General features: G+C 52.7%; 3 protein-coding genes across 3 annotated transcripts; 2 read left to right on the forward strand and 1 right to left on the reverse strand.

Annotated features, from left to right (window-relative positions):
• Positions 1-126: 126 nt before the first annotated feature.
• Positions 127-1,388, forward strand: H310_07712 (hypothetical protein; the record flags this gene model as incomplete). The annotated part of the gene is made up of 3 exons (XM_008873197.1): positions 127-543; positions 895-1,293; positions 1,332-1,388. The coding sequence occupies 3 exons, from the start codon at positions 127-129 to the stop codon at positions 1,386-1,388; spliced, it is 873 nt and encodes a 290-aa protein (XP_008871419.1).
• Positions 1,389-1,830: 442 nt separating this feature from the next.
• H310_07713 (hypothetical protein) lies at positions 1,831-8,320 on the forward strand (the record flags this gene model as incomplete). Its single annotated transcript, XM_008873198.1, has 19 exons — positions 1,831-1,920; positions 1,968-2,048; positions 2,092-2,158; positions 2,203-2,311; positions 2,359-2,555; positions 2,608-2,735; positions 2,781-2,856; positions 2,907-3,004; positions 3,050-5,315; positions 5,524-5,738; positions 5,786-5,917; positions 5,963-6,247; positions 6,299-6,496; positions 6,543-6,635; positions 6,689-6,898; positions 6,951-7,382; positions 7,426-7,576; positions 7,629-8,087; positions 8,132-8,320. The coding sequence occupies 19 exons, from the start codon at positions 1,831-1,833 to the stop codon at positions 8,257-8,259; spliced, it is 5,415 nt and encodes a 1,804-aa protein (XP_008871420.1). The 3' UTR covers positions 8,260-8,320.
• A 1,157-nt stretch (positions 8,321-9,477) lies between these two features.
• Positions 9,478-11,555, reverse strand: H310_07714 (hypothetical protein). Its single transcript, XM_008873199.1, has one exon. The coding sequence runs from the start codon at positions 11,497-11,499 to the stop codon at positions 10,039-10,041; it is 1,461 nt and encodes a 486-aa protein (XP_008871421.1). The 5' UTR covers positions 11,500-11,555; the 3' UTR covers positions 9,478-10,038.
• Between the last annotated feature and the right edge of the window lie 103 nt (positions 11,556-11,658).

An 11,658-nucleotide genomic window follows, 5' to 3' on the forward strand; every position in this document is an offset into this window, starting at 1 on the left:
GGCCACCTTCCAAAAATATCCGACATACATTGCCGCCAAAATTTGAATTCACTGACTTCGATTGGACCTTCCCTCCGTATTCATCCTCGACGACAGCAGTAGTCATTTCATTCCTAAATAATTCGAATGCCCATCAATTCCAACGCTATCCTCAACCGCCTTCAGGACCAAGTCGTACGTGACCAAACGTACCTCGAGTCGTGCTTCGACGACTTCGGAGAGACAGCCCTACAGCGCAACCTGAGCGACGAAGCACCAGCGAACCCTATAATGGACAAGTTTGTTTCAGACCTTGGGTCTGAAGGAATTCGGACGATGACCAACTTCACCGTGTCAGAATTTGAGGCGCTCTGGGCCATGGTTGACCATGCACTGACGTCAGCCTGGCTGGAAGGCCGTGGACGCCGCTCACCGACAAGTCCTAAGGACGCCTTCTTTATGACACTGATTGTTCTCAAATACTTCTGTACCTGGGATAAGCATGCGGCAGACTTCGGCTACAAGGCTCCAACGTTTGAGAAGTTGATCATGCGCGTCATCCACGTACCATTGCTGTGACACATGCTCGAACTAATGACTCACCACCTTGCGCCTTGTAGGTGGTCGAGCCTTTCTTGTACAATCGTTTCGTCGTGGTCCCTACAATGGACACTCTTGTCTCGTCAGAACATCAGTTTGCAAACACTATCCTTACGCGTTGTATGCCGTCGACGTCAAGTTCCAGCCTGCTCTGAGACCCACTGGACGATTCCAGGAACAGAAGCACTACTAAAGTGGAAAGCACGGATTGTATGGCTACAAGATTGAAGCTGCTGTGCCCCCGGAAGGACGCTGTGTAGCCACATCCGAAGCCCACGCTGGTTCCGTGCACGAGCTGACGATTATGTTGTCAAGAACTGCAAAGCCAACTTGAAAAAGACGCCGGACGACATGATCTTACCTGACCATGGTGAGCTTGCTGCCGAGTATCGATCGTCGTGGGCATGTCTTGTTGACATGGGGTACATTGGTGTCGCGCATGCGCTCCGTGGCGTTCATCCCAAACGGCGCCCCGCGAATGGCTTCTTGGACGCTGCCGATCTTGAGCGCAATCGCCGTGTGTCGTCGGACCGTGTAGTGGTCGAAAACTACTTTGGACGTGTTTGTATGCTTTGGAAAATCTACTATTCGACGTACACATGGGGTGAGAAGAACTACAACGTCATCCAGCGAGCTTCCTTTGCGTTGTCTAACTACCATTTGACGCTCATGCCTCTCCGAGCTGAAGTTGAGCGGTTCTACGCGTTGGTGTTGGTGCGTTACGAGAGGATGAGTCAAGATAGACGTCGTAGACGTGCCGATTCACAACGACGTTATCGTTTGAACCGCCAAGAGCGCTTCTCGATTGATGCTACCTGTGCTGCGCGGTTTGTGTCACCTACAATCAATCGACGTATTAGTGGTTAGCGCCTCACATAAATTCATGAATCATGGTGTTGAACTTGTACTTTACTTCCAAAGTTGTTTTGTGTTGTAGGTGGTAAATCGTCAGAGAATGCAGTTTTGCTCAATAGCTCGGTCACTTCCAAATTTTACCCAAAATTATGAAACGAGAAATGACAAGTTTTCTGCAAAGTCAATTCTTGAACTGACGTCAACTCATCACATACAGAGGAATATTAGCAGCATCTTTGATGTTTTGTATTTTGATCAGTGAAAATGTATAACAGTAACCTACTGAAATAAAGATCTACTGGTTCGCCACGTTATTTGCGCTTTTATTCGTGGCATCCCCAGCGTCAACCTTCAGACGTCGGTTTCAGTGTAACTGCCCGTTGCGACAGTTGGAGAATGGTTGTGTCGGCAGAAGTCCAGTCGGAGCAGGCCCAGCTACATGCATTGCAAAAGCTCGACGAGCAATGCGTGCAGTACCAACTTCAGGTCGGAATATCTATCATGCATCACATTTACCGCCGACACATTCTTAGGGCAATTACGTGGCAGCGCTCGAAAGCATGGAGCGGGCGTTGGTCCTTCGCCGTCACTTCTTTGGGCTGGATGCAGCTGAGGTATGCGCAATTCAACAGCGATACTTTACTACTTTGTCCAAAGGTGCGCGAGTCTTGCAAAGCAATTGCGGAAATGTGCAACCTCCTCTCCATGACGTACCTCCAGCAAGGTGAACGACTCATTATGTCGTGCTCACCTGCATTCGTCCTGTAGAAAACTACACCATCACATGGGAGCTGCTGAAAAAAGCAGAGATTCTTACAGAGCATCATCCACAAGAGCGCGCCACAACACTCAACAACATGGCGTGCTACTTCCGCCGGTTTACTTCTGACGTGACTTCGCACAGATCACACGTGGTGTCAATAGAATTGGAAAGCTTCACGGCGCCCTGTCCTGTCTGAAACGGGCACTTGCGATTGAGTTGCAGTTGAACAAGCTCCAGACAACAGCAGACACCCACTTAAACCTGTGTGCCGTGCTCTCCACCATGGGAAAGCACTCGGAAGCAGTTGAGCATGCCCAGTCCGCCCTCATTTTGCTTCAAGATGAGCTATTTTCATCAGGTAAGTAAATCATGCGGAGATCACACAGAATCCATGTCTTGGCGGTATCTAGGAAGCGACCGTAAGCCGCTCGACACAAACAAAGATCGTGTGTCAGTTCTTTGTATTGCGTACCACAACCTGGGGGTGGAGTACGAATACTTGAAGCAATACAATCAGTGTGTTGCGTCGTATCAAAAGGTAGTGGTGTGTGTATCGAACTCGATTCGTCATTTGCCACGATAGGGGGTGGGGATCGCTGAGCAATATCTGGGCAACAGCCACGGCGTAACAATTACTCTGACTAATTCTTACGTTGCAGGTATGTCGGAAGAATCATCATCCAACTCATGCGCTCATTTTCCGTGGCAGCTCGGCGGACTGTGCACACAAAAGCAAAAAAGGAAGTGCTTGAGATGCAAAAGAGTCCCAAAAAAGGCTCAAGTCAGACTCGTCCAAAGCATTTGGAGGTTTATGCATGAAGGAATCTCCGTCAACACTTACCTGCGTTGTAGGAGATGTCCCCAACGAAATTCAAACATCCGAGCAACCTCGTCACGAGTCCGAGGAGCCACGCTCGAAACGAGCTACCGCCATTGGATATTCCCAAATCCCCGTCGCGATCAGGGTCGCCGAGGACGCCAACGAGACCCGTGCCAATTGACGAGGCACCACTCATTCGGCACCAATCGCTCGAGCCCCTGCGCTTGACGCCAGGAACACAGGCCAACATAAATGCCGACCTTCAGAACGATGCTTCTTTGGCCACACCGGATGTGTCTATCCCCCTGCTTCATGTACAATTGGCTGAGGCGAACGTTGAAAAGGTCCCTTCGTACCGACCTACAGGACGTTTGCCTTCCGATGAACCACCATTCGATCCAAAAGTGCCGATTGAATCAACTAGCATGTCGACCACTCCGACAACGTTGACTTTTGCGAATGACGGGGAAGCATCAACAAAAGACAGTGCTGCTATGGCCAACACTACGAGAGCTTCTCAACGTGAGAATGCGAATGATGCTGAAGAGTCTGGATCAAATACCAACGACAGTGCGAATGCGGTAGACGAAGCGGTTGCGGCGGCCGACGATACTCAGACACCGGTCATTGCAGCCCATGTCGATGGTTTGGACGACTGTCCTTCATCAGACGCCGATCAAAGTAACCCAGGTTTACCTGTTGTGGTTCCTTCTGCTGTCAAATTGACTCCTGATGACGTGGTGGGGGAGACCACGAATGGCATCGAACAAGTTTTTTCTTCCGAAGAGGCCTCCAGTGCAGAGTCGGCTATCGTGGATGACCCGATAGATCAGCTATTGATGGTAGCCAGCGCGATTTCAACTGAGACGGACGGTCTCACCGCAACCGACAACAGCGTGAACCCTCCGAGAGCGGTGGAAATGGAGAAGGAATCCCCCTTGCAGCTTGCTATCAACACGGCGCCGGTGGATCCTGTTGCTGAAGCCGCACATTTGGAAGAAAACGAGCAACCTGCAACGTCCTCCGATGGCAAGCAAACTTCTCTTGATCAAGTGGCCACGAGTGCTGTCGCCGACAGTCGCGGAAACACGATATCCGTGATTGCTGCTGTCAACGTTCAAGCTGCTGATCCTGTGGGCAAAATTCCTCCAGCCAAGGAGGATACAGGTGCTAACGTTGGGCACTCCAATGATTTTCAACTGCAAATGAACGCCGCTGAAGCACCTCCTTTTGCAGCGGGTGGGGTGGCCATTCAAGGACTGAATGCATCATCATCCAAAATGGCCGAGTCGCAAGTGGACGTTGAGGAAATTCCATCTCCGACGAGTGATTCGCCCGAGCCTATTGTACGTGCTCCTCCTGCTGCTGCTGCCACGGCGCTTGAACTGACGTCCACCACTCAATTTGTCGTCGACGAGGCCACAACCATCTCCGAAGAAGGAAATGTGGGGGAGGTTCCTGTGTCTGCCCAAAGTGGAGATGCCGAGCCATCTTCAATCGCCGTCAACGACACGACGGATAATGCTGTAAAAGCAGTCGAGAAGGTGGACAGCAAAGACTCCTCGACGTTCACTTTCGAAGCGATCTCACAGCCACCGAAAGTGGAGACTGTGCCTGACGAAATCCCGTTGCCCACCGAAGTAAATCCCATGTCCTCTGATGCGAATATCCATGCGTCCGACGTTGCTGCAGTTGAGCAAGGCGTCGCCAAGGATGAGTCTCGTCTGCGAGATATTCCTCTGGTACCCCCCGAAGTAGTTTCCAAAGTTACAACTACTGCCGATGGCATTCTGATCGACGGGACTGTGTCTAAACCTGAAGATGCTTGTTTGCAAAAAGAAGTGATCGAAGGGGCAGCAGCGGCGGCAATCGAGGTTGCGTGTGACATGATCAGTTTTGCCGATGGCACCGCCGCCGGCAACGAGTCGACCCTTGTTCAAAACGCGGTAAACTTGGACGAAGTCACATCCACATCACCGCCAAATCACCTTGATGCAAGTTACTCAATGCCATCGCAAGCTGCAGGTTCCGTCGGAGGGGCTGTCGATGCTGGGGAATGCACTGAGCCCGTTGAAGACCTTGTGGTCTTTCACGATGGAGATTCTCCGGCCAAAGAATCGGTGGCCCACCCTGCTGCACAGTCCTCAATCCAACAAGACGAGGTTGCTACAACATTTGCAAAGCCTCCTGCAGATACATCGCCGATCCGAACGCTCGCTGCATTAGATGAAGAAGTGGTATCCGCATTGCTGGGGACAGTGGATGCCGCCCCTTCCCCCGCCCTCCAAGCAACAGAAGGTATCCATGCGCCCTCCTGCACCCCTGCATGCGATTTTCCCACAACATTAACTTAAGCTCGACTGTAATCACTCATTCATGTACTGCTCATCGTCTTTTGAGTCCGAAAAGGCTTGTCCTGTGGCGATGGCTGGAGCACTCTTGCACTTTCGCGCTGCGTGGTGGCATTCTTGAAACCGATTGTGAAACCTCTTGTAACCGCTAGTAGGGGAATCCAGCGATATGGACGCCGATGCGAACGTACTCCAAGAGAAGGAACGTGTGATAGTTTTGCTGAATGAGACTGCCAAGGCCTTTCAGCTCCAAGTCGCCTCGCTTCAGGATGAGCTCACCGTGACGAAGAATCTGCTCGCACAACGAGACATGGTCGTGCAAGATCTCCAGCAACATGTACAGGACCTTAAGAACGCGTACGCTGATCAAGTACGCTCGGGTGCACGCGCCGTCTAGTTGTACTCATGTCGACGCAGGCCAATACTGTCCAAGGACTGCAGAGCCAGTTGGCCGTTAAAACCGCAGCACTTGACGAGGTGGAGAGCCAACTCAAGACGGCCGATGCCGAGTTCGAAGCGCTGAAAGCGGCGTGGGAGCACCATCAAGCAGTAAGGGGACTGAGACGAGGATAAAGTTCTCATGCCAATGGCTAGGACCAAACCGATAGAGGCGAAGAATGCAAGAAACTAAACGCAGAGATGTCGCAACTCCATGCCCAAGTGGATCAACTCAACGTGATCAATCGACGATTCGACAAACAGCTGCGGGAGAAAGCGTCCGTTGTCATGGTCGATGCATGTCTGTCGGCGCGCGACTTCTCTGAGAACCAGCTCATTTCTCTACGAGATGACGCAATTGCGGCAAAGGCAAAGGAGTTGAGCCTCGTGACAGCGGCAAACGACGGGCTTCGAGCTCAACTGGATGCGTTGGAAACGGAGGTGCATCCCGCCGGCTCAATGGAGACCGACTCCCATTCTCTATGCGTGTAGTTAGAGCGTTTGGAAGCAGCGCTGACAAGTAAAGACGTAGAACTCCATCGAAACGCCAAGAGAATGGACAAGCTGGAGCGGCACGTGGCAACGTTGGAAGCTGCGGCCAAACAAACTCGAGGGAAGGAGCTTGCGATGGAGCTGAGTACCAAGCAGAACACGCAGTTGCTGCAGTGCTTGCAGGCAGAGGAAGCCAAGGTGCGCGGTAAAACGTCCATAACGATGAAGTGTGATCATTGACCAGAGCGACCTACTTCGACAACAAGTTGACGCTCTGTCGACCGACTTGGCTCACGTTCAACACCAAGCAACGCAGATTCGATCCGACGCCGCAGTGGTATCGACAAATGGACGAGGTCGGTACCTCCGTTTCATATGTAGTCGTCGTAGGTTGAGATCGATGTTCAGTTGAAAACAAAGACTCTGGAGAGGCAGTCCCACAATTTGATGACGTCGCTGGAAAAACTCCACAAGGAGCGCGAGATGCTGCGCGACGAATTGGCCGACATGCGATCAAAAGCAAGGATCGAGGTGGAAGCGATGCAAGGCGAGCTGGTGCACCGGCGAAACAAGCAATACGAGCTGACACTGAAGCTTCACGTACGTGTGCAACCACCCGCATTTGTCGGCCGAATACAAAAGGTCGAGGTAGGAAACCGAGTCACAGATGCATACCCTCCGCAGCACGAATGAAGTGCTGGGAGAAGAGCTCGAGGCAACTCGTTCGAGAATGCAAGAGCTGGATCGGCTGCACATGGAAGCCAAGCGGTGGAAGGAAGACATGGCTCGGACGTTCGAGTGTTTGCGCCAAGAACATGCCCAACTTCAGCGGACACTTGCCACCGACTCGAACCAATTCCAAGTGGAAAAGGCCGCGCTACAAGGGCAGCTCAAGGAGTTGGAGCGTTTTGTGCACGCGCAAGCGGCAGAGTTGAGTAAGTCCGTGGATGCCAAGAAAAGCGTGTATCAGGACATGCAAACGTTGGAAAAGCAAATTGAAGGGCTGCACGACCGCATTCACGGCTTGGTGGCCGAGGCAAATGCAGAGACGAAGCGACGCATGGGGCTTGAGATGGAGTTGAAGGTACGACAAGTGGCTCGGACAATCCAAGCTCAATCGAAAGTAGGTGGCCCAAGACCAACTGCACCAGGTCCAAGCGAATTCGCAAACGATGCTGGTGGGATGCTACGAGGAGCACAAGAAGCTGCACGATGGAAAAGAGAAGCTCAAGAAACGACTCGACCAGCTCGAGTTTGAATACAAGCGCGAACAACACGGTCCGTTCTCCCATGCGGCTCTGCTTAGCACTAAAGTCGTCAGAGTATGCAGGCAAATCCCAACTCTTGCACTTGTCGTACAACGCGGCGACCCCAAACCGAGGAAATCTGGTCGAGTGCTGGCTGTCCGACGTGGATTTGCCTGTACTGGTTCGATATGCTCAAGCACTTGCGGCACCTCTCGACACGTTGGACCTGCGCTCGAATCGCATCACCGATCAAGGAGTGAAACATTTGCTGCAGCTCGTGCAGTCCAAACGGGTCCCACCACACATGAAACTTCAAGAGAATTTTATTTCGCCGCAAGGCATCCGCCAACTCGCGAGTGGCATCGAAGCCATGGGGTACACGATTGTGATCCACGACGGACGAATTGAAGGCACAGACGCGAGCGGAACTTTGACGCTGGACGTGTCCAACAACAAAGACGCGTCGGTCTTGGTATACACCCCGTCGTTACCGAGTGGTTGCAAAGTCAAAAAACAAAAGCCCGCGAGTGTGTCAAAGCCAGGTATGCAAGTGGTTTGCATGACGACGTTTGATGGGAGATGGCAGATCCGCTCGAAGGGATCTACGGCGCAGATTTGGTTCAAACGATGTTGGAGAAACCCAAGAAAGACCCTCCGAGTGGAAAGAACCAAAGCCCTCGCCTGCGATCACCGCGGTCGCTACCGAAATTATGACGTCGCAGTGGTAGAATATCGATGCAGCAGTCGTGGGAGACTTGAAAGGACGACGTTCTCAACATTTTCTTGCTTTCAATTTTTCATGCCACCAAACATCACGCACGTCGAGTGGATCGAGCATACCTGTTGCCAACTGACCTCCCGTCGAATGATTCATTGAATCAATTTGCTACCGTTCCTGTAAACAAAAGCAGCCCAAGTGATGCGGAAGTCGACTGTTTTCGATCGAGTATATCGTAGCTGAAACGCAGGACGTATTGGAGCACTGTCGACGGGAGAAAGCACCCTAAACGATGAACTACGAATTGAAAATTTTGGTGTGGAGCGTCTCATCTCAGCAGATCCGCTTCACTACCAAGGAGCCCAAGTACCCCGAAATTGGCCACGGACATCGCCGATCGCCACCGCCTGCGCGAAGCGAGGCAAGCCGGTCAAATGGACCGTGTGCACGAAGTGGTAAATATTGACAACACAGCACGAGTGAGCATCAACCCGACGCATCGCATCTTGAACCCTTTCGCAAACGACGCCACCATGACCACGTTGCTCGTAGAGCGCAAAATCGGAAGCGAACCAAACGGGAACTGCACCACGTTTAGAAATATCGAGCCACTGCCGCTATAAAGTAGGATCTATGGTTTGCAACATAGAGAACCAGAGGTCGAGTACCTCGGTCAAGAATCGGGACGCCTGGCCACCATGAGCGCAGGAACCAGCGCCACTGTCGTGGGTCAAACCAACGCGATCCCAGGGAGTTCGATGTGTGACAAATTTTCCATCACGATTCGACCAGTCCCCGTCATGGTAGAGCATTGGCCGGCTGCCAACAATCCGATTGCCAAAGTCGTTTTGGAATACTGGCGGAGGACTACATGTAGCCACGACCGCCCCGTACAGTCCTGCAAACGTGTACACCATTTGGAACGAGACAAAGAGACTGAAGGCGCCATTCCATCGCGATAAACAAGTTCGTCTGGTTGACTTTGAGTTTTGTCGATCGAGTGCACGGGACTGTACAAAACCAGAGTGCAAAATCATATCGCATGGCATGAACACAGCACCGAGAGCTCCTCCCGCTGGCTTTGTGGCATCCTTTTGGGAGCTGCCTGTACAAACCTTTGCAACTGGAGGCATTGTCCAGGACGTTGAGATGTAACGAAGCGCACCACTTGGGTAGTAAAATATATCGGGGTTTTTGAGCCCCGATATATTTTACTAAAACTTTGTTGTTTTTTATTATATAATATTTTTTTAAGTTTAGCACCCTCAAGTTGTGGCGACGGCAAGGAACCATGACAGCTCATCAAGGGCTTCCCACCTGCCGGCGTAGCTGCGGTGGCATTGGGAATGGTTATCGTGCAGAAGATGCGATTTCCTCTTCCGCGGTTTGGAGACGTCAAGAATTTGCAGCGTTGTGGGGTTTTCGGGCGTCCCGACCTGACTCTGGAGTATAAACAACGTTGCGGCGGCGTCGAAATGAGAAACCCGTGGCTCCATATCTTGAACTCAGTCACGTCGTTGGCTACAACAACTGTACTGCTACCGTGTCTCCGAAAGCCATTCAAAAGCACAACCCGTCGTCCTGGGGCTCCGTCGACTGGAATCGCGCTGCAACAACTACGTCCCACCCAGCTGGAGGCAGTACTGGGTTTGAAGCAGTTCCGCCCCACCCCCATGGATCTCCTTGATACTATTCGACATGGATCGTTTCTTCATGGGCAGCGTGCACAGATCCACCGGCCGTAGCAACATGCATTACGATAACACTTGAATAATCTATTCGTGCACAGGAGTCGCGACGGCAAATTGAGCATGCTTCTCCTTCAAGTGCGCTTCGACAAGCGGAACGGACTCGAGGTCTTGGCCGCGGGTTTCATAGCCAAACACCAACAGGACGAGGGCAATGAAGATGAGGGGGACCCCGCCGGCCACCCACATGATGGTCTTGATGCCCCAGCCAGCGCCAAGCATGATCGGGATGATGTACGACCCTGCAATCGCGCCGACACGGGACACCCCACCGGGGTACGCGCAGCCCATGGCGCGGATGTTGGTCGGGTAGTTCTCTGGGGTGTACGCGTACAACGATCCCCACGCACCGAGCATGAACCACGACATGAGCGACCCCGTGATGAGCAAGTTGACTTGGTTGCCTTCCACGTAACCAAACGCCAAGGCCGCGCCAAACGACCCCATCAAGTAAAGGAAGAGGGTAATCTTGCGGCCGAGCAACTCGACGACGTACGCGGCCGAGAAGTACCCAGGCAATTGCCAAAACACAATGAAGAGCACTTCCCACGTGTTCGCGTTGATGTCGTAGTCGGCCGAGCGAAGAATCGGGAGCCAAATGAAGATGGAAAAGTACGAAAACGAAATGCCCGTCCACACAGTCCAGAGCACGAGCGTTCGAGAACACAGTTCGCCCTTGAACAACAAGCACACACGGTCCCACTGGGTCAAGTTGAGCCACAGCGACTGCTCCACCGTCAACGCAACTTCAGACTTGTCGTCACCCTTGTTGGTCGGGACCCCATGGGCGGATTCAATCTGGGCGACGACAGCCTCGGCTTCTTCCATACGCCCGACCGAGGCCAACCACTTGGGGGATTCCGACACGAAGAAGCGGATGAAGATGGCGTACAGCGCAGGGACCGATGAAATGTAAAAGACAACGCGCCAGCTCACAACCTTGATGAGCTCATACGACATGAGCACGGCAAGCATGCACCCCACGGCCCAGAACGACTCCAAGATGACAATGATGCGGCCGCGGACAGAGGTAGGGACCATTTCTTGAACCAACGCCGACGCGACAGGCAATTCACCGCCCAAACCAAGCCCGGCCAGGAAGCGAAAGACCAACAACGTTCCAAAGCCGTTCGAGACACCGCAAAGGAGGGTTCCGACCATGAAGACGAGCAGAGTGATCATAAACATCTTTTTGCGGCCGTACAGATCCGCCAACTGGCCAAACAGAAACGAACCGAAGAGAGACCCGACAAAGGCCGACGACCCAAGCAGGCCAGCTTCTTGGCTTGTCGGAGAGATGCCAAGGTCCGTGCCCCACCCACCAGGCACGAGGCCGAGGTAGATGAACACGAACGTGTCCATCGAATCCATGGCCCAGCCGACGCCAGTCTTGAGGAGGAGTCCCCAATAGTGAGGCGTGATGCTGAGGCACCCCGTCGTCGGGAGGGCATCGAGTCGGCGTGTGATTTCTTGGACGTTGGCGGCCATGGCAAGTCCTCTTGTGAGCGTCCCCGTCGATTCGGAAGTGTCGAACCGAGGACGACCACCAGAAGGTGTGAGTCATTCAAGTTTCGTCGGGCGTTACTGCTGGTCGGTTTATCTGGTGATGGGTGGAGGCGAACCCGATTGACTTGTCTTGACTATACC

This window comes from Aphanomyces invadans (genome assembly GCF_000520115.1).
Source record: "Aphanomyces invadans strain NJM9701 unplaced genomic scaffold supercont1.15, whole genome shotgun sequence".
NCBI classification, from domain to species: Eukaryota; Oomycota; class Saprolegniomycetes; order Saprolegniales; family Verrucalvaceae; genus Aphanomyces; species Aphanomyces invadans.